We start from the raw sequence: 19,915 nt of genomic DNA on the forward strand, positions 1-19,915 counted from the left end.
AGGAATGTATTGCCAGGTCTGGAAGCCAGCCTAGGAAAGATCATAGCTCCTGAGGACTGAACACAGGCACAAGGATGGTACTTGCATGTGGCTGCATCTCTGGATCCCTGGTAAGGAGCTTGGTGGCTGCAGAAACACCCTGGGCATACCTGTGAAGGATGAGAAAGGCAGAGCCCGGTACAGGTGCTGCTCGAGCTCCAGGTGTGTGTGGTCCAGCCTAAATGCTGTGATGCAGGGCCTAATCCTCAGCCCAGCTCCTGCCCCTTTCTCCCCTCCACCCACACAGAGTGTTACAATTCAGTCCAAGGTAGGTTGCACAATTTATTTTCCTGTGCTTAAAGCAGGATTTTGGCAGTCAGGGTTGGGAGGCCTCTCTGAGGAGCGCTGGCTGGGCGCCCTCCTGTTGTCACGGTATCATGCTGCTGTCAAAGGCTCTGCTTCTGCTGGGTGTCTGTCCTTCAGTATGGCCTTGTGCTACAGCCTAGTGCTGCTGAAGGACACACTGCATGGCCAAGGCACCAGTGACATCTTCAGCAAATGCAGGTGGAAGTGATGGTCACCCCAGTGTGGGTTCTCCTGTGCCAGACTGACATGAGGCCCATCATGCCCAATTACAGGTGGCATGATGTGTGTGGTGTGGCAACTCTAAGGAGGACTGATCCTCTTCTTTACCTGCCCATGCAGTGAGACACCATTCCATCCTTGAAGTATCTCTTTGGTAGTCCTAGACACTTCTTCCCTACAGCCAGCTGGTAAAGCCATGTGTATAAAGGGAGAGAAGGAGATGCAGGAGAATGACTGTGCTCATTGCTGAAGGAATATGCAAAGGGATTTGCTGTAATATTCACTGATGGGTGTGAGGGAGGGAAAGGATGCGAGTGCTAACTTATGCTCCGTCAGCTCAACCACAGTGATTTAATTGCTTTGCAAGGAGCAGTGGGTGGGGCTGAATGTGCCCAGGGAGGGAAAATGAGATGGCTGGGAGTGATGGAAGTGTCCTTGCCTGGTAAAAGACATGACCGTGATGTGGTCAAAACAGCTGGAGAAAAATACCAGCTCTGCACATGTGCTCGGCTGTGCCGGGCTTGGACTGGATCCGGGAGGGAGAGTTGGGAAATGTGAAGCCCATAGTTTGAAATAGCTGAGGCTGAAGGTTCCTGACACCTAGGTGGATTTTCCAGTAGAAAAGGCAAAGAAAACAGAAGCAGCAGATTATAGTGGCAAAGTTGTGAGTCTGGGGAATGGGAAAAAAATAATGAATTTACCCGTTGGAGCAAGGTGGAGAGGACTTGGAGGTGATGTCCCATTTTTGCTATAATACTCATGAGTTGCCAGTGGGACATCCAGGAAGGTTTATGAGGAGGAGAGGCTGGGTGGAGAGGTCAGCTTCTGAGCTCTCACAGGAGGGATAAGCTTACTTAGGAGAAGGTGTTGGGGAACTGAGGATGAGGACCTAGTGCTGGGCCTGTGCAGCTGGAGTGGGGCTGAGCCTGTGGCAGGATGCAGTGGTGGGGAGAGGGATAGTGTGATGTGGTCTGATGCATGTGGGATGCAGGGGACAGGCAGAGTAGGTGGAGGGCATTGGAAGAGGAGAACACAGAGATCTTGCTCTGTCTATGGTCACAGACAAGCTAGTGTCTCCGTACACCTTGTTTCAGCAGAAGAGTGAGGCATCTTTTTTTATTTTCATTGGAGACAATTCCTTACCTGAGGCTGAAGCTGGAGTGGGGAAAAGAAGTGCTGGAGGAGTAGGATCCACCAGGGGAAGAGAGAAGCTGTTGGAAGTAGGGGTTTTTGGGAGGCTCAGGCATCATTTTCTCCCATCCTACCATGCTCTTTCTGCAACAAGTTAAACTTAACAAAATATCAAGCCCTGCCACCACAGAGGCTGAAGGGAGAGAAGACATTGGTTTTACCATGAGCCTTTGAAAAGGTGAGCTTTGAGAGCACACAAATGGACGGCGACAGCTAAAGAAAGGAGACGAGGCAGGGTGTACAGCTGGACCCAGCAGCAACCCCTGCTGAAGCAAGAAACTTCAGAATATCAGGACCAGTGTGAAAAGGATGCAGCCAATGCTTCTGGCTTGGGGGAAGGACAAGGGACAAGCAAAATGCACTCTGTGGGCAGCTTGGAGCATACCTGGGTATCAGGCACTACATCTGCTCCAAATCCAGCGAACTGCATCACAGCAATGGAGGCAAAAGACAGCAGGTCCCTGACTTGGCTTCTACGGACAGTTCTTGCCCCTTCCTAGCTCAAATGCACCTTGAGCCCACTGGCAGGATGTTTCCAGCAGCACGCAAGGTAGCTGTGGCTCCTTGGCTGTGGGCAGGACAGGGGAGCACTGTTCTAAGCAGATGGATATTGATGCCCTCTCCACAGGAGGAAGTCACAGACTTACTGAGATCTAAAATAACTTGCCTCTTAAGCCAGTGGTGTGTCAAGTGGTTAAGGCAGAAGTAAGCTGTATTTCCACTGATGGGAAAGCAGGGATGCCGTCTGTGGTCCAAACACCAGCATCTCCTGAGAAGAGACTGGAGGAGGTACAAAGAGAGCTTTAGTGTTCTCTTTGCATTGTCAGGAGGGACCATGTGGGCACCTCTCTTCCCAGGTAAGGATTCTTGGGAGGACACCAGCAACCATGAGGTGTCTGCAGCACATTATGGTTTTACACAGCCCAGTGGAGCTGATTTCAGGACAGGAAAACCCCATGGCTTGTTCAGCACAAACTTATTATTTAATAGACAAAGTAAATATGAAAACACATTTCTAAACCCTGCTGTGGTGTTGAAACTTACACTTATGAGAAGAACCAGAGTGCTGCAGAGCCAAACTAACCCTGGGTGGCATTTGTAGGGCTTAGCTTTCATTGCAGCCTGAAAAAATCCCATGAGATTATCTCCATGCTGATTTGAATTATCTCGTTCAGCTTTGGCCCTCATCCTAGATGGACAAGGAGCAGAAGACTTGGCCAATGGCCTGAGGTCTGTGACCTCCTCTGCATGAGCTGGAAATGGAAGAACTGTCTCTAAGGTATTTGAGGATTTGCAACCTTGGAGGGCTGATGAGATAGAACCATGGGAGGCAAAGCTTAGATTCCCCCACCCCTGCCCCCTCTGCAGGGATTTAATGCTATACCCTTGGTCAACTGAGGCAGCTGAGAGAGGCAAACCTTGCTCTGGTGAGGAGATCTCTGATTTGCACTGAAATGGACCAACCCACGGTGCTCCACCTCAGGACCCACCTAGGGTGTCCCTCCCCACCATCTGGCAGATTTTGCTGGAGGTTTATTGGAATTGGTGCTGAGCAGGCAGTAGAGAGGCAGCTGGGGTTTGCCCTAATGCAAACCTCCCTCATCCTGCACTGCTTCAAGTCAGTTGTCAGCAGATGGTGTCTGGAGGCCTTCCAGTGACCACAGGCTCTCCCCCAGCCCATTGCTGCCATGGCACAGATGGGATTTCATATATGCCTGTGCATTCCTCCAACCTTTTCCCTCTCAGGGAAGAACAAGAAGACTGCAGGTTTTGCAGGGACTCCCTCCTTCAGCTGGGAGGATGGTGGTCACAACTCTGGGCTTTCCTGGACCATGCAGGGAGCTCCCTCCTACACAGGAGGGCTTGGCAATGCTGAGCCTCACCTGTTGGCTTGAGGTGTCATTTTGAGGTTTTTCTCTGCTTCCATTTTACTTCTTGACTTATAGACCAGTGGGTGAGGGGAGAGGAACTGGTTCACTTTCCATCTTCCCTCACAGTGCCCCTCTGCTTATTAGTTCTCCAAATATTTCGTATTGCAGCCCAACAGCAAGAACTCTGCACTAGCCCACTCCTAGGCAGAGGGAAGCCAGAGCAGGCAGGACAGTGCCTTGTCCTCATGCAGTGTCCCAGGGAGCAGGACAGGACAGCTGAGGCCCTGTTGCACTAGATCTCTGTGATTTCAGGGCACACATGGCAGCATTCCTCTGGCTGAGTTCTTCTCTCGTTGCTTCCTAAGGGTGACACAGCGATAGTGGCAGAGCACCAGCATTCCTCCACCCCCAACTGCTCTACTTAATACTTTTGCTTTTCTCAGCCTTCATCAGGATAGGGACTGTCCCCCAGTGTCTTCCTGAGTGAGGAGAACAGGCACATGGAGGAGAAAGAGGAGAACTGTTGTGGGATGCCTGCAAGGTGCGGGCAATTATGAGACAGAGGAGAAGAAATCAACTTGGGTTTTCTCCCATCAGGTCTCAGCTCCATTAAGTGTCAGTGGATTGCAGGTATCACTGCCCTTCATTGTCTCCAGTGGAACCAGGTACTGGAGAAGAGTTGGGGGAAAGGGAGCATGGTGGGACCATCGTGTCCTCCAATAGCCCTCGGCAGCCACTAAGGAGCTTCTATAAATCAGAGCAGTCCCTGGAGCTGCTCCTAAATCCATCCATTCTCAGGCGGCCTTCAAGCATCCCACAACAAGGAGGTGCAGGAGTGTCTCACATTGCCCTCATGAACTGATCACCCTGGATGGGCTCCACATGGAACTTAACTCTTGGAGGACAGTTCCACCCTGTCACCACCTGCCTGTCTCTTGCCATGCACCTGGCTGCACAGGCTGGCTGTGCTCTTTCCCTTCCTGAGGCTTAGCCAGACCAGTGGTGCTCCAGGATGCTCACCACGTGCCTTTAAACAAACAAAAATAACTACAACAGAAGATTTCAAATGCTGTACTACCCTTGCCTTAAACACTTCTGTCTGCAGCACTCCAAAAGCAGCAGGAGCCCATCCGATGGAGCTGGCATCAAGGTTCCCAGACAGCCAGAGCGTAAACATGTCTGCCGGCACAGGACACCAAGGGGCTCTGGCTTCAGCAATACATACAGCAAAGCAGACAAAACAAAATAAAAAAAGCCAACAGTGATCAGGTTTTTTAAACTTTAAATATTTTTTTCTTTAAAATCTGTTTTTCTCTGTGGTTCTGTCTCTGTAAAGAGCTGTGCTCTCCCAGCAGTATCATTGTCACTTCCTCAGTCCTGGCTGTGGGGCAAGGGAGAAGCAGGGTCAGTTAAAGAGGATACAGATGTGCGCGCTCCCCCGTGCATCACCGACATGTGTGGATCTCCACCACCCGATGGCAGGGTTTGCACTTAACGGAGCAGCACCAGTGGAATTTGCAGCTGCACCTTTCCACAACCTCCACTTCGTCCGTGTGAAAGCCACGGCCACAACACATCAGCTCGCAGCCGTCGATGGCCTTGGAGGTCTTGTTGCACTGCCGCCCACTGGTGCCCAGGACCCCATTCTTGAGGTCATGGTCACAGAAGTCAGGACTGGAGTCTAGGTAGACGAGATCCTCATCTGTGTGTGGCTTGAACTGGGAGTTTTTGGGCACCAGCACTTTGGTGGATCCAATCTCGCTCTGTTCGACCTCTGTGGCACCATCAAATTTCTCCTTCAGGACGTTGCCCACTTTGCGGAAGGGGGGCATGGCTTTCCAGCATGTCTTGAATTCGCATGAGCCTGACACACCATGACACTTACATTCCACGCGCATGTTGTTCAGGATTGCCTGGAGGAACAGACACAAGGAACAAGATGGGATGATCAGTGCAGGATGGACATAGCAGGGAGGGTGCAATGGATAGGGCCTGGGAGGGCTGTGCAGAAAACACTGCTGGGTGGGGATTAAAAAAAGCCCAAATGGCTCAAGCCATGGCTGCAAAGCCTGGCTGGGATGCTGCAGAGTGGTGCCAGCTGCCTAGGTTTTCTCCTTGCCATTACCTTCCTCCCTGCCTCGTTGTTGTGGAGGTTCATTAATGCTCTGTTGGAAGAGGCCCCTTTGCTTCTCTCACGGATGTCGACGAAGGACTGCGAGAAGGCCACACCATAGGCGATGTTATCGGAGCAGCCCGACCACTGGAAGCCTGAGGCAGAGAGCACAGATGAGACAGGTACTGCCACCCTGTAGTGCTTGAACTCTCCAGCTCTGCTTTCCCTAAAATCCAGCTGGCCTGCCCTCTCTCTGTCTTGCTACCTACTAGTCTGCGCCACATGGGAACATGGGAAGCAAGGGAGTGTGGCCCTGGGGAAGACATGGACAAGATGTTTTCAGTCCAGTGGGTGATGCACCCAGGTGTCTTTTTGAGGCAGTCACGTGGACCAACCAGCATTTTGTTTTTTTTAAACTTTTCCCTCTTTTCTGGATGGTTCCAGAGAGTGGGTTTGAATTGCAGATATTTTGGCTACTTTGCGTCCCCATGCAGCTACAGCTGCTTCCTGTTCAGACACTCACCCTGTGGGCTGCCCCCTTGCACTGTGCGGTCACATCCACACTTGTCCAGCTCGCCACTGCTGCAGGCGCGGGTCACAGCAAAGGCCACCCCTGCTGAAGAGATGGCATAGACGAACGCTGCCTCTCGTGTCCCTGCAATGACACAAACCATGGTGGGAAAGGTGGCAGGAAGTCTGAGGCAACACGAGTGGGAATTCTGGAGGTAATGCAGCCTGGTGGCCAAAGGCTCTTGGTATACTGCCACGTGTCTCTTCTCTTCTCCCCTCTTAACTCTAGTGTGGCACATAAACTCCCCTGAAAAGCTGGTCTGAAAGACAGCTCTTGGCAAAACATGCTATACACAGCTATCAGGCTAAACCCTTTGCTCTGTCACTTCCTCCTAAGATAGAGGCAGCACATGCAGGACCCTCATTGTCCCCACCCCCAGGGATGCTGTTTGCTTAGTGCCAAGCCTGGACCTGACTCATCAGAGACCTCTGGGTGCTGGGAAATATTTTGCAGAAGTGAGGGCCCATTTTCGCAAAAGTGAAGAAGCTGGGAACTGCCCCACAACATTAAAAACACGAATGATGGGTGAATGATAAAACCTGGCAATAGGAGAGACAGAGGCTGTACTGCCAATGTGGACAGAGCTCTCTAGAGCTTATATGGAAGACTGTCTTGCCTTGTGCTTGCAAGGCAGCTCTCATGAAATCTTTCCTGCATCCAAAATAGCTGTCTACTTTCCACATCCAGGAACATTCCCTGCAGCTGCACATCCTTGCCATCGTCTTTCACTGGGTCGTGTAGTTCACAATGCCTCCCAAACTACCCTGAAAAACCCTCTTCTGCTGCCAAAGCACCTCACACAACCCCACTAGTGTCCAGGGTACAGTGCAGTTCCAGCTTTTGTGTCTACCTATGTGGTGCCACATGGTTGAGCAAAACTTGTTTTGGAAGTTGGGTACATCCCTGGGCATGAACACAAAGAGTGGCAGGAGCAGGGATCAGCTTTAGCAACATACAAGCCCCACTATCCTACGAGGCTGGTTGAGGGCACAAACCCTCCATTTCTGAGCAAGGAGGGATGGTATTTGGGGTGGTCCCATGTTTGGTACAGAGGGGCAATGGCTTGTGAGCAGGCATCACTCAGCTTGCCAGTCAGAGAGAGGGCAGCTACTTTGGTGGTCGCATCCCAGACCTCGGTGGCCCAGCTGGCAGTGCCTGGGGAGGACCCAGCCAGTGTGGGACTGAACTGCCTCCAAGTTAATCAAGGTTAATAGTAGGATCATGTTGGTCGGTTTGTGCTGTGGCTGCCTAAAAAGAAACGACTTTTAGTTTCTGGTATTTCTGGTATTTCCATTCCCTGAACCTTCACAAGAAGAGATCTTCATCCCTGCATTGAGGGGAGGAAAGTCAAATAAGGAGCCAGGGGGATGCTTTGGTGTAGGGGTCCTGGGATGGGAGGTGAGATAGTACCTCAGAGATAGCACCTGAGGGGAGGCAAGGGATCTTCAGTGATCTTAAGGGGTTGCAGAGGGGTTTTCCGCTCTGTATCCTCACTCCAGTTCTCTGGTTTGATTACAGTCCTGTGCTTCTGGGAAGTCAGGGTGCAGCTGGGATCAGAGGGGCTGGGGGCTGCCCTAGCCATATCCAGCCCTGAGGGCTGGTGGCGGGGGATGATACTGCCACATGTTCTTCCCATGCCAGGCAGCACTGAGCCATTCTCCTGATGGTGCCCCCATTGATGCTCTGCTCAAGAGTGGCCATGTGCCAGCCTGGCAGCAGCCACTGCTTCAGCACTGCCCAGAAAGAGACTGAGTAAATGCACTCATGGCTTTATGGAATGGAGCTCCTGGGTTTGGTGGGGAAGAGATGAGACCAGGGTGACTTTAGGACCTTTGTTCAAACTTGGCATGTCCTTGTCAGTGGGTGTGGAAAAGGTTCAGGAGAGCGGAGGATCAGCAGGAGTCTGAATATGCTGTACCAAACATACTGAATAGACCCCCACTGAAGTGCACAGGGACCCATCCACCCCATGACCCAACACTGGATGGGCCATTCCTGACCTTCCCCAGCCACCGGTTCAGGGACAAGTAGGCAAAATCCCACCTGCAGCCCATCAGACTGCTTTTATAGCCATTCCCCCAGCAGCACCACCCCAGACACATCCTTCCAGCTCACCTTGCGTCACCACCTTGCCAAAGACAGGCAGGGTGTCCAGTGTGGAGCAGTTCCAGCGGCGGTTGCGGAATTGGTACTGGCACTCCTCAATGGCCAGCTGGGCTCCGCGTCGCACCGAGTCCATCACCTCCAGGTTTCTCTTGCACATCTGCACCTGGCGCTGGATCAAGCCCTTCAGCTTCTCGCAGGTCTCCTCCTCGGAGATGCTCCCCACTGAAGACAGCTTTGCCAGGTACCTGCCACGACACCAGCACAACAGGTTAAGAGGCAAAGGGCTGGGGAAGCCCATATTCAGCTGGGACCCATGTTCAGCCTTCCAGAAAGCAAGGAGACTGAACCTCTTACCCCCTCCATAGCTGAGACCTGCTGCCCATCTGGGGTCACCTTTAAATGTACCACAACAGTGGCTCTGCAGGATGCATTTCTGGCTGACAGAGAACAAGCCCAAGCAAAACAACCATCCCTCTGCAGCCTAGTTACTTTCTCTTGGGGAGTCCAGCTGTTGGCTCCCCTTTGCCTCTGTTGCCTGCAAGGAAGATATTTTCAGCACTGTCTGAATGTGCCTGGTCAGGTCTCCTGAGTATCGGCAAATCCAAGTGCTACTAGGAAAAGCCAGAGGTCTCCGAAGTCAGCCAAAAAAAGCAGGACAGGCACTTGGCTGCCAGCTCCATCTGCCACAGTGCTCCCACAGCGTGGCTGTGTGCTCATAACTGGCAAACATTGCCCCCCAAACCACTTCCCTCCTGGAGGCTGCTTTTAGCTGCCCCAGACCCCGCAGGCAGGGATGGCCTCTGGGAGCTGCCAGGTTTCCTGTCACTTGGGATTCAAGCAGAGTTTGAAGCAGGGAAGCAGAATCAGGAGCTTGCCAGGGTAAAATTGCAGAGGCTGGGCACTTCCTCCACCAGTCCAGCTTGTGAATAGGGCCATGAGGTCTTTGCTGATCTGGAAAAGACTGGCCCTGTGTGGAGGGGACCATGTGTTCTGCTTTCCATAGTACCAACCTCAGCAATAAAAGTCACAGAGCTGCTCTTGGGTGTCAGTATTAGAGGAATGAGGGAGCAAACACCTTGAAGAGCAAGCACCTCAAAAGCTCTCAGCATTTCTTTGTCCAGTCTGTGGGCATGATGATCCCTGCTGCACATCCCAGTAACTCAACCTCCCACCCCTTATTGTGTTGTGGGCATCGTGTCCATGCTTGCCCATTTCCCAGTTCCATCCTCCTGCCCCAACCTCTGGAACACAGAAGGAGCTTAAGATAGACCCAGTCAGATTTTCCAATGAGGCTGTGTGATAATCCAATATCCTCTACAACTATTAGTGACTGTGTTGGCAGGTGTGTATATGAGGCTCCCTCCTTCCTGTGGCTGCTGGTAGCCACTTCAGATGACACTGCCATAGTGGAGCCCTGACCTGCTGTGGACATGGAGGGGCCCCTGCATAGGACAGGTGTAACTCACACTTGCACCCATCCACTAACCACAATGAGCTTTAGTGTCTTTGGGAATTGCCAGCATTGTCTCACACTGCTACTTTGTCTGCACTAAGAGCTGCAAGTACTGAGCTTTTTGGAAAGTTCATTCCTTGACTCTGCATTTCCCAGCCCTACAGAACTTGTGGGTTTTTTGGTTTGTGTGTTTTTTTAACTCCTCCTCCCAAGTTGCAACATCCTGCAAAGGATTTTTCTTTTGAAGCCCTGCTTGTCTCCGAGAAGTGACTGTGCAAAAGTGGCTCCTGCTCCCTGCCTGTTCCCATGTGTCCCTGGAGCCAGATCTGCTGACTTCAGCCACAAAATCAAGTTGTCACAGCCTCTTCCTCCCATTAACCCTGCCAGTCTGCCCCAGGAGGAGAGAACAAGATTTTCTCTTCTGTGCATCAGCAGAATTATTCACCAGCTTGGTTTTATGCTCACAACTGGGAGGGGGGGCGTGTGGGAGCAGGGAGAAAGCTGTCTTGGCTCATGGTGTCCGTGGGGAGTCTGCATGGTGAGATGTTAAAAGTATTCAGTTTTTCCTGTGTGTGATCATGGAGGCAATGCTTCTCTGACAGTGGGAAGAGGCAGACTGCTGGGGTTTCACAGCCAAGTGCTGTTAAAGCCTTTACACCAGCAAATTATCTTTACCCAAGGCTTCCTGCTCCTCCAAGGGGACAGCACTGTTTGCAGAAGCCCGGACCTGATGCACACAGATGCCTTGAAAAACCCACTGTGGCCAAACTCAGGACTGTCACCTTTCTGCTGGCCTGCACACCACACAATGGGTGTCCCCAACCCTGCAGTGCAGTCCCAGACATAGAGTGCAACAACTGCTGTTCTCACATCTTGTTGCACTTGGCTGACCTGGGGTGAAAGCACCAAACCACCTCTGGGAGCTTTGAGGATACTGAATGCTGAGCACACATAGGGTGTCTGTAACAGCTGTCTCCTCCCAGGTCCAGCCATCATTCTAGTTTGGGCAAGGGGAAGATGACACACAGCAGAGTGGTAAGCTCAAGACAATAAGGGTTATTGATCAGCTTTGAGCCTGGAAGCCAAGAAAATCAGAATCTATCTCCAGTACCAACCCCTCGTGCTGATTTGGCTTCGCCCTCTGCCTGGCATTTATCATGCCAGGCAAGCAGCTCCTTCAAAGCCGTGAGTCCTACAGATGAGTCAGTGCCTGCTTTGAGTGCAGACACATTGGTGGAAGAGTTCTGTGACACAGTGTAGCACCCAAATTATTATCAGCTCTGCTCAGGATGGGGCATCATCTCCTTTTCTAATATATTTTCCAGCTTGAGATTCTCTGGGCAATGTGTAGTAATAAATTCAAAGCACGCATAAAGGAAAGTGTGACAAAAGCCTTTCAAGCTTTTCCAAGGAGATGCACCTGATAAGGTGCCTTCCCAACTCACATTTAATGTTATTTAGGACTATAAAACGAAGGCCAAGGATGCTTCAAAGATAGGTACAGCTCTCCAAGAACAGATCTGGTAATTTGTTTTGCAATGCAGACAAATAAGATGAAACTATCCAGAACAGTGCTCTGGCCTCTCTCCCCCTTGACAGGTCCTGTATCCTATCACCCCTCCTTGGGCTACATTTGCCAGCCCCTCTGTGGAGATGGAGGCAACTGTGCCTAAAATGCTGTGGCCCCATCATGCTACTAGTTTGTTACTCATCCAGGAGAACTATCACTGCTTTCCAAAAGACAAGGTTTTTGATGGGGGAGGAAGCTCCCATCCTGATCCCTGGTTCAGTATCCAGAGGTTGAGGCAAGGATTTAAGGAAGTGCCTTTGCCAAAGGACCTCAAGTTTGAGATTCTCACATGGCATCTTATCACACCACACTCAGGAGCACCAGGTAGGAATATCTTATCCCCTTCCCCTCTCTGGGGCAGATGAAAGAGTTAGGTAAGAACTGGGAAACACGCTCTGCCCTCGTCAGCACTCAGAGGTGCTTCTATCTCATGTTTCTCAGGGCAGCGGAGCACCAAGGCTGTCAGGAACCAAACGCATCTGCAGCATCCCACGGTCCTCATGGAAACCTGACTCTAGCACTTTGTCTGGTCATTAGAAGAACTTTGCTCCAAACTTTGCTTCCCTGGGCTGATATGGTAGAATCTGCAACCAAAGCCTTTGCCTACCTGCACAGAGAGCTAGACAGGCACAGCAGGAGGAATGCAAGAAACAGCTCCTGCCCTCTACAAAGCCTCAATGCAGATCCTCCATCATAACATCACATCTCAATTGCTATGCAGGGCTCTAGATTATAATTTAAGTCTCACATGCAGCCTCAAAACAGCCCTGTTTGTGGAAAACAAATCCAAACAATGGCGTATTTTCTTCCTTTTTGAAGACTGGGCAAAGAATGTTTCAAGAGGAGAGCTGCTGCCCACACTATTTTTTAAAATTCTGTCTTCTTGCTTCATCATGGCCTTGTATATTTCTTTTCTCCTGCCTTTAAATCCAGGCAAGTCACTTGCACAACAGACTCCCTTTTAAGAGTCATTGATTTAGGAGAAAACTGACTGAAAGCCCTTCATTTTTTCCCATCTCAAGTATTGAGATCAGGATTGAAGCCCCATAATTTAAGCAGCTGCAGCTGATGCACTCTGCAAGATGGCAAGTAAGTAAATCTCAAATCCAGGGAGCTTTGGAGAGGTGGGGGATGTCAGAAAGCCCTGCTTAAATAAAAACTATGATAACACTTTCATGAGGAAGAATATTGGTGAAATGACAAGGAGACTTTGAAAGAGCCATAGCATGTGGCAGACAGAGCCAGGAGGAGAGGGGAGAAGATTTCCTGCCATGGAAAGGTGTGGAAATTTCAGCCATTGACAAATACTCAATTGAGGTAGGTCAGAGAAGATACACTGGGGAAAGCAGAGATCTCTGATGTTTCTTTTTTTCAAACAAATGAGTTTCAAGTGTGAACTCTTTGTATTGTCTCATTTTGGGAATATTTTCCTGAAGATGATAACTTTCAGACCCAGGCCAGTGGCATCCCTGATAAACCACTCAATAGATGTTCTGAAATCAGGCTCAGAAGCTTCACCCTGCTCAGCAAATACTCAACCTTTGCACAAGATTGAGTGGCCAAGGCCACAAAAGGCTTGTCCAAGCCTTGACTGTGAAGATGATTCAGCTCTGCTCCTGTCTGAGAGGCAGCAAACACCCCCCTGCTTGTGGAGGGGTCAGCAAGCACATCTCTGTGCCTCCTGAGGGTGCAGGGACAGTCAGCACTTGGGATTGTTCTAAGGATTGAGACAGCTCATGCAGGCAAGTTTCTTCTGGGGAGGAACTAAAGGCTTGTTTATAATGTGAAAAATCCATAGAAAAACCCCATGCATCCCTTGCATGCATCTATCTGTCTCCACAGATATATCCATGCAGGGAGGGTTACTGACCAGTGTTATGGCTCCTTACAAGGAGCCATCCTGCAGATATGGAGAAGTGTTTTATCTTTGCCTTGTTGCTTTCTCCTACCAAGCAGGGTGAGTGAAGCCATGAAAAGATGTCTCAGTCTGGCAGGCCAGATGATGCTCCATGCAGGCCATACAGCTCCATGATTTCTCACGGTGTCCCACCTTAGGACTAGTCCCAGTCGCCATGTTCCAACAGCACCAGGCTAGTAGGGCCCACCACACCCATGGGTCCTCAAGCCTGCCAACTTGGGAATGTTCCTGTCAGGATTTGTGGGAGACCTGCAAGGTTGCCCTTGTCTACCTGCTGGCTCTGTAGCAGACGTGGCCCTCCCAGGGACCAGGCATCCCCCTGCTGGGATTAGTCATCCTGCCTTTCTAAGTGTACACTATGATTTATAAGTCACCACCTGAGAACCTGTCTGGTCTCTTTCTTGGAAGAAATACAGCTGTCTGCCTCAGTCCTTCCTGTCATAGGGCACCATCTCTTGGCTGAAACCTGCTTTTCACCCCTGCTCTTCAACTCCAATTAACAGTTGCAGAGAGAGTCACCCAGAAGAGGCAGTGCTATGCCTATACCTCCACTCCTCAGCCCAAGGGTGAGCCTACACTTCCTGTCCCCAATCTCCTGGACTCTGCATCTAACACCATGCGCAGCCAGCAAACACCCATGCCCCAGCCACTGGTGGTGGCTTACCTCCTCATCACAAGTCTTTGTGGACAGCAAGATGGCCAGCTGCTGGTCCTGAGAGAGTGCTGCTTTTTGGCTTTCTGAGCATGTGGGGGCAAAATCTCCACTTTTTAATGGGGGAGAGCAGGATGGAAGCTGGGAAGAGCCTGAACAGCATGTGTTTTGGACATCTGCTTAAAATGTGTAGGAAATTTCCTTTACTTCCTTTGTAAGACAATAGAAGCTACTCCTGGATTCAGATACAGCACCTAGGCCTTATTGCAAGGGGAGGCAAGTGCAGGCCAACTTCTGCAGTGCTTTAGGCTAGACCTCATTGCAAAAAATCTGATGAGTTTTAAGTTTTGATCAGAATTTGCAAATACGTGACAAAAAAAGCCTTCTACAGGATTAGTTTGATCTCACCCAACTTTCAACAGACCCCAGGCTGCTCTCCATTGGCCAAGAGACTCAATTACTTTTCCCCAAGTAATTTCATGAAAGCACAATACTGGCTCCAGTTCTGCTGAGCCAGCCAGATCCTGCAAGGCAGCTTCCTGGCTGTGAAGTGCAACAGCCCATGGCAACAGCTCCAAGAGAGCCTGGAGGATGCTGCCAGGGGGCACCCACAGGTGTTGGGGACAGACATCCCTGGGCAGGCAAGTCAAAGGTTACCTGCACTGAATATGCAGAGCAGAGTCTACCATTCAAGCAGCCTTGGATGACTGCAAGTTTTCAAGCTTTAAGAAAAAAATCACCAATTATTGTAAGACCCAGTGTCATTGCACTTGTAAAGAAATACAGAAGGATCTCCTAGAAACTGTTAACCTCCAGGTTTGCTCAGCAATTTAATCATTTTAAGAAAGTGGTTATAATTTCTCTACATCTACAAGGATGAATTAATCAAGCAGACAGTAGCTCTCAGCAGAGTAACATAAACACTTTTTTGCTTCAGTGCAAAAGTCCAGTTTTGATTCATGGAGTCACATCAAGCCACTGCAAAAGAGAAACCTGCCTCTTTGCTGTTGGTCATATTTGGAGCTTATCCAGTTCTTCACAGCCTGGCATGCAGAGTGGTTTTATTTCCTTCCTGTCCATCCTCCCTAGAGTTAGGTTCTGCTGTGAAAGACAGGGGTGTAATTTTACTTGAGGTTTTCTTAGGAAAGGACAGAAATGCCCATCACCACGGAGGAGCTAGAGAGCATGGGGCCCTCCTACACCCTGGCAAATGCAGCCCTGAAGGGTGTCTGCCAAACAGGACCATTGCTCAGAGACAAGCCAAACTTGTTTGGAAGTCCAGTGCCAGGACCACTGGGTGCAACCTGCAGGGTGCAACCTGCAGGGTGCAACCCACAACCAGTCCATTTTCATCGCTGAGCTAAAATTAGCTGGTATTGTCAGAAGTGGCAAGACCGATAAATAAATAAAAATTAAAATATATTTCCAGCAGTTTCAATTCCCACCTCACAGCCTTGGGAACTGGTTCCATAGGTTCATGCACCAACCTTGTGGATCTGACAGGATCCCCAGAGCAATGCAAAGGAGCCCTGAGCATCTCAGAAGTGGAGAGCCATTTGTCCTCACAGCACCCCTTGAAGCAAGGAAATTCCTCATCAAACCCAAATGGTGCAACCCACCACCCTGGCTGCTGGGACCAGCTCAGATGTGACCGGGGAACCTTCCTGACACTGTCCTCACCAGCAAAAACCAGGAGCTTGGAAAAGGGAGTGGAGCTTGGTAGGAACAGCTCTGTGTTAGAGCTAGCAGCACCTGTCAAATCTGTGCCATGGCAGCATGGCATCTGAAGGGTAAATGCTGGACTGGTTCCTCACCAGATGGAAGATGGAGCATTGCAATGACAATGCAAAGAATGTACAAAATTAAACTATGCCAGGCTCCAGGTGAAGTGATCTCTCCCCCCTGTCAAAGCTGTGGAGACTCACCTGAAAAAAATAAAGCCTGGTTTAAAACCAGAAGGATGCAAATGCAGGACTCAGGCATGCTTCCTCTCAAATCCTCTGCATTGCATAATGACCCAAACAAAATGAGCGTTCCAGCTGCTCTTGCAACATCCCCACTCCTAAGCTGGAAGAGATGGACACAGAGAATTCGGTCCCCTGTTTGAAAGCACTTTGTGATGTTCTGATGAAAGGAGGCCAGGGAAATCCAAACTCCTTTTATCCCTTCCTCACCAGCCCTTGAAAGTGGTTAGAGAGCAGCTGCTTAGTCAGGCTTGTTTGGACCTTCACAATGTCTTCAAGCTTTCCCAGAGCACTCATATTAAATTTTTTTTAAGGTTTTAAAAGCCCATCTGTACTCCTGGCCCTTTAAACCAAGTTCCAAGCCCAGATGGAAATTCTAAATCCCTGTAAAGAATGGGTAGACAGAGCTGCTGGTGGTACACCCTGCTCTAAAATGGCATGACCACATCTCAGACCAAGCATGTCCATATGGAGAGCCTCCTCCAGAGCCAGTTTTAGCTACAAGAAAGCGGAGAGAGGCTGTAATGATTCCCAGATAGTTTGATAACCAGGAGTCTCACCCCTAAAGGACCCTACCCTTTCCTATCTGATGTTTTCTGTTTCTGTTCTCTCATCATTCAAACCCTCTGAACAGCTAGAGAGCAAGGCTGTGGGCCCCAGTGCCTCATGCATGTAGTGGATGCTTACATCCATAACCCACACTTCCTAGTTCACTTTTTCACATGGAATTCCTTCTCTCCAAAATAGGTAAAGAAATTAATAACTAACTAAACAACTGGACTGAACCAAAGCCTGGCACTCCTGTGCCAGCTGTGGAATGATGCTTGTTTGGCTACAAGTCTCTATGAAACAACCTCAGCATCAGGATGAGTTTGGAGCAGAAGAGGCCTTGCTTCCAAATTCAACCACATCACTGCACATGTGGGTTCAAGAGTCTATGAAGTGCAAGTTGCTTTGAAAAGTAACTCATCTGCCTCCCCTGTAAAAAGATGGCCCTGGACTCCTTCAGAGATAAAGCAGAAGCCAGAGGGACCTTCCTGCGCACAGCCAACAAGATGTAAAAGGCTCTATCTACAGCCCATAATTTAATTTACAAAACTCTGCCTGAAGAGGCAGGAGGCAAATCACAGCCTCCAAAGGCAGAAGGAAGAACAAGCCTGAGGTTTTCACAAGAAGTGGGAACAGAGCATTTCTTCAGATTTGGAGAACAGCAGCTTTCTGGATAGGCAACAAGGCAAGCAGCAATGCCCCAGACTCAAAACACTAATAAAAAACACCTGAGGTTTGCTTCCTAACCAGGGAGAAAGTAGGTTGGTTTGTTTAATGAAAAGATTTGGGAAATCCTTTCCAGCTCAATGGCCACTGTAGCAGAGTGAACCCTTTGAGAGATCCCTACATCATGTCCTTTTTATACTGGATGGGGCAGCTCATTGCATGGCCAAAACAAGCGCTTTCCCCACAAAGCCAGGCTTATAGAAACCTTTAGCTCAAGCACTGCAAGCAGCGTATCTCCAAAGCGCTAGGGGAATGCGAGTCTGTACAGGTCGAAAGAAGCTTTAGAGGGAGAGAAAAAAAAAGCTCACAACTGAGTTTAATCTCTAATCCAGCAGGTTTCTGGAAAAGCAAACTTCACTACATGCTGCCATGCCATGCACACACTTCTGTGCAGAATTATGTGCCTGGTGAGGCTGAACCCATCCCGTGTGCTGGGCACAAGCTGGCAGCACCCTGGGATAACGCCGAGCATGCCGAGCCCACACACATGAAGACATACGAGGCACACTCATTCCTCGAATATCTGATAATTCCTGGGATCCTTCTAACTCTGTTTATTGCCTCCGGCAGCCTTTGTTTCTGATGTGAGAAGATAAACAATGGGAATTGTCTTAATCCTAAAGGCAAAGAATAAAAAGCACTGAGTGGGGGACGATCCTTTTATCATGATACATTTGCAACATCAAAAAAAGCTGACCCCCTTCCTTTGAAACGCACTGAAATGTATCTGCTTTTCCTCCCCTGTTGGCAGGAATGAGCCCTCCGCTCTTTGCTGCTGAGCCCCCCGCGCCCACCCTTGCTCTGCCAGCACGGACGGCTGCACACAGCCCTCCCTGACTAGTGCGGCGAATCACCAGTCCGCCTCGCCTCCCAAATTCTATTCCAGCTGCGTGCGGCGCCGGGGACGAGGGTAGTCCCACCTCTGCACATCCGTGCAGGGTAGCTTGCTGACCTCACTCATGAAATCCCCACTTTCCGCCGTGCCCATCCCAGGGCAGCCAAAGCTGCTCCTCTCCAGAGATCTGCCATCATCTCACAGAGCTTCCTCAGCAGGACTTTCTTCCTGCAGGAAAAACACTCCCACAGTTCCCAATATACCTTCACCAGAAGCGTGACAGCTTAAAAGACCACCTTGATAGCTGCTATGATCCACCCACCAGTTGCTAGAGACGTGTGGCATGCAAGTCGCTCCATCTGGCAAAGAAGGAGGGGAGAAGGACTAAGCACTAACGCATCCCAGGCAGCTGCCTTTTCCCACAGGCAGGACACTCAGAGAGTGCCGCTGACCTGGCACTTTCCCCAGGCATTGGGGAGCATCCTCCAAAATACACCTACATCCCACAGCCTCCAGCGAGTCAAAATGTAAAGGCAGGAGCTGTATCTGGATGAAGAGAGGATTCCTTGCACAGGGGATGTGTGCCCACCTGAGCACCTGTGTTGGGATACACGACACTCAGGATCTTTCATGCTGACAACCCCAAGAACTCCTTATCCTGTGTGGTATACTTGCCCCTGCCGAGAGAAATCCATGAAGGTGAGATGGAGGCGGCCCACGCTCCTAGCCGGAGAGCAGGTTTTCTGGGTGCGTGCACGGGAACTAATTAGCTCCCATCAACCGGCAACAAGGGCAGCAGGGGAAGCACCATCTCCCACCAAAGTAGATTTATTAGGAAGAACCGATGCCTTCGTTCAAAGTTAGGTGGGAAAGTGCTGTCATGCTCCATTCCCTCTGACCCGGGAAGGGGGAAAGGAGGGGTGTCCTCTTCAGAAAGTAGTCCCACCGCCCTGGCAAACACGTAGGAATTTTCCAGAACGATTTCTGCCCCTGTTTACCTTATACATTATTTCAGTGTTTGTTCAGCGGGTTCCCGATGTCATCGGGCTCCTCTGCGCCGTGCAACAGCCCCGCGACACCCGTCCTCCTACCGGGAACTGGGGGCCGAGGCGCGGGTAGCCCTGCTCGCTGCAGATCCCCGGGCCCAGCACGTTTGGCCGCCCCAGCTCTACCAAATCCTCCCCTGGACCGCTGGCCCTCGCGCGGCATCTCGCCAACATCCAAGGCCCCACTCCGATCCGATGCCCCGACCTCTACCCGTGATCCCGGTGTGATCGGGATTCATAACTTAAGGACAAAAAATGGGACAGGGGCTAGATAACCAGCCCCATTCCCAAAAGCCGCGATAACACACCGCCGCTGAGCGGCTGAGGAGAGTCGGCATCCCCTGCCGCCCACCTGCCTGCGGATGAGGGCTGCACCACCACCGCCACCGCGGCAAGGGTCAGCGGGGACAGGGGACCGACGCGATGGCGACGGGCGCCCTATGCTCCGCCGGGGACCGAGCAGCATCGCTGCAAGGGGTCGCACCCGCTGCTGCCCAATCCCGCGGCACCTGCTCCGCGCCCCCGGGGCTACCAACAAGTTGCGGCGTGTCCGTGTTCCCCCTCTCGCCCCGCGGCTACTCACAGCCAGTTGCTGGCGTTGGCCGAGAAGGTGGCGAGGATGATGAGCAGCAAGGAGCGCAGAGAATACTCCGGGCTCATCCTGGAGGGCAGGCGGGGTGGGACTGCGCGGAGCCGGCGGCGGCAGCGCCCCCGCCGCCCCACGCCCAGGGCAGCCCCCGCCGCAGGTGGGCGCGGGCAGGAGCGGCGGGCGCTGCCCGGCTGATG

General features: G+C 51.0%; 1 protein-coding gene across 1 annotated transcript in view; it reads right to left on the bottom strand.

Moving 5' to 3' along the window:
• Nucleotides 1-4,682: 4,682 nt before the first annotated feature.
• The window catches only part of WNT4 (Wnt family member 4), a 15,699-nt gene continuing 466 nt past the window's right edge, over nt 4,683-19,915 (bottom strand). The window contains exons 2-6 of the mRNA XM_039702328.1: nt 19,713-19,915; nt 8,426-8,661; nt 6,263-6,394; nt 5,752-5,894; nt 4,683-5,539 (exon numbers count right to left, since the gene is read on the bottom strand). Of these exons, the coding sequence (XP_039558262.1) occupies nt 5,072-5,539; nt 5,752-5,894; nt 6,263-6,394; nt 8,426-8,661; nt 19,713-19,789 (1,056 nt within the window). The 5' untranslated portion in view covers nt 19,790-19,915 and the 3' untranslated portion in view covers nt 4,683-5,071. The remainder of the gene's footprint in view (nt 5,540-5,751; nt 5,895-6,262; nt 6,395-8,425; nt 8,662-19,712) is intronic.

This window comes from Passer montanus, unplaced genomic scaffold (assembly GCF_014805655.1).
Source record: "Passer montanus isolate IOZ18808 unplaced genomic scaffold, ASM1480565v1 scaffold155, whole genome shotgun sequence".
NCBI lineage: Eukaryota > Metazoa > Chordata > Aves > Passeriformes > Passeridae > Passer > Passer montanus.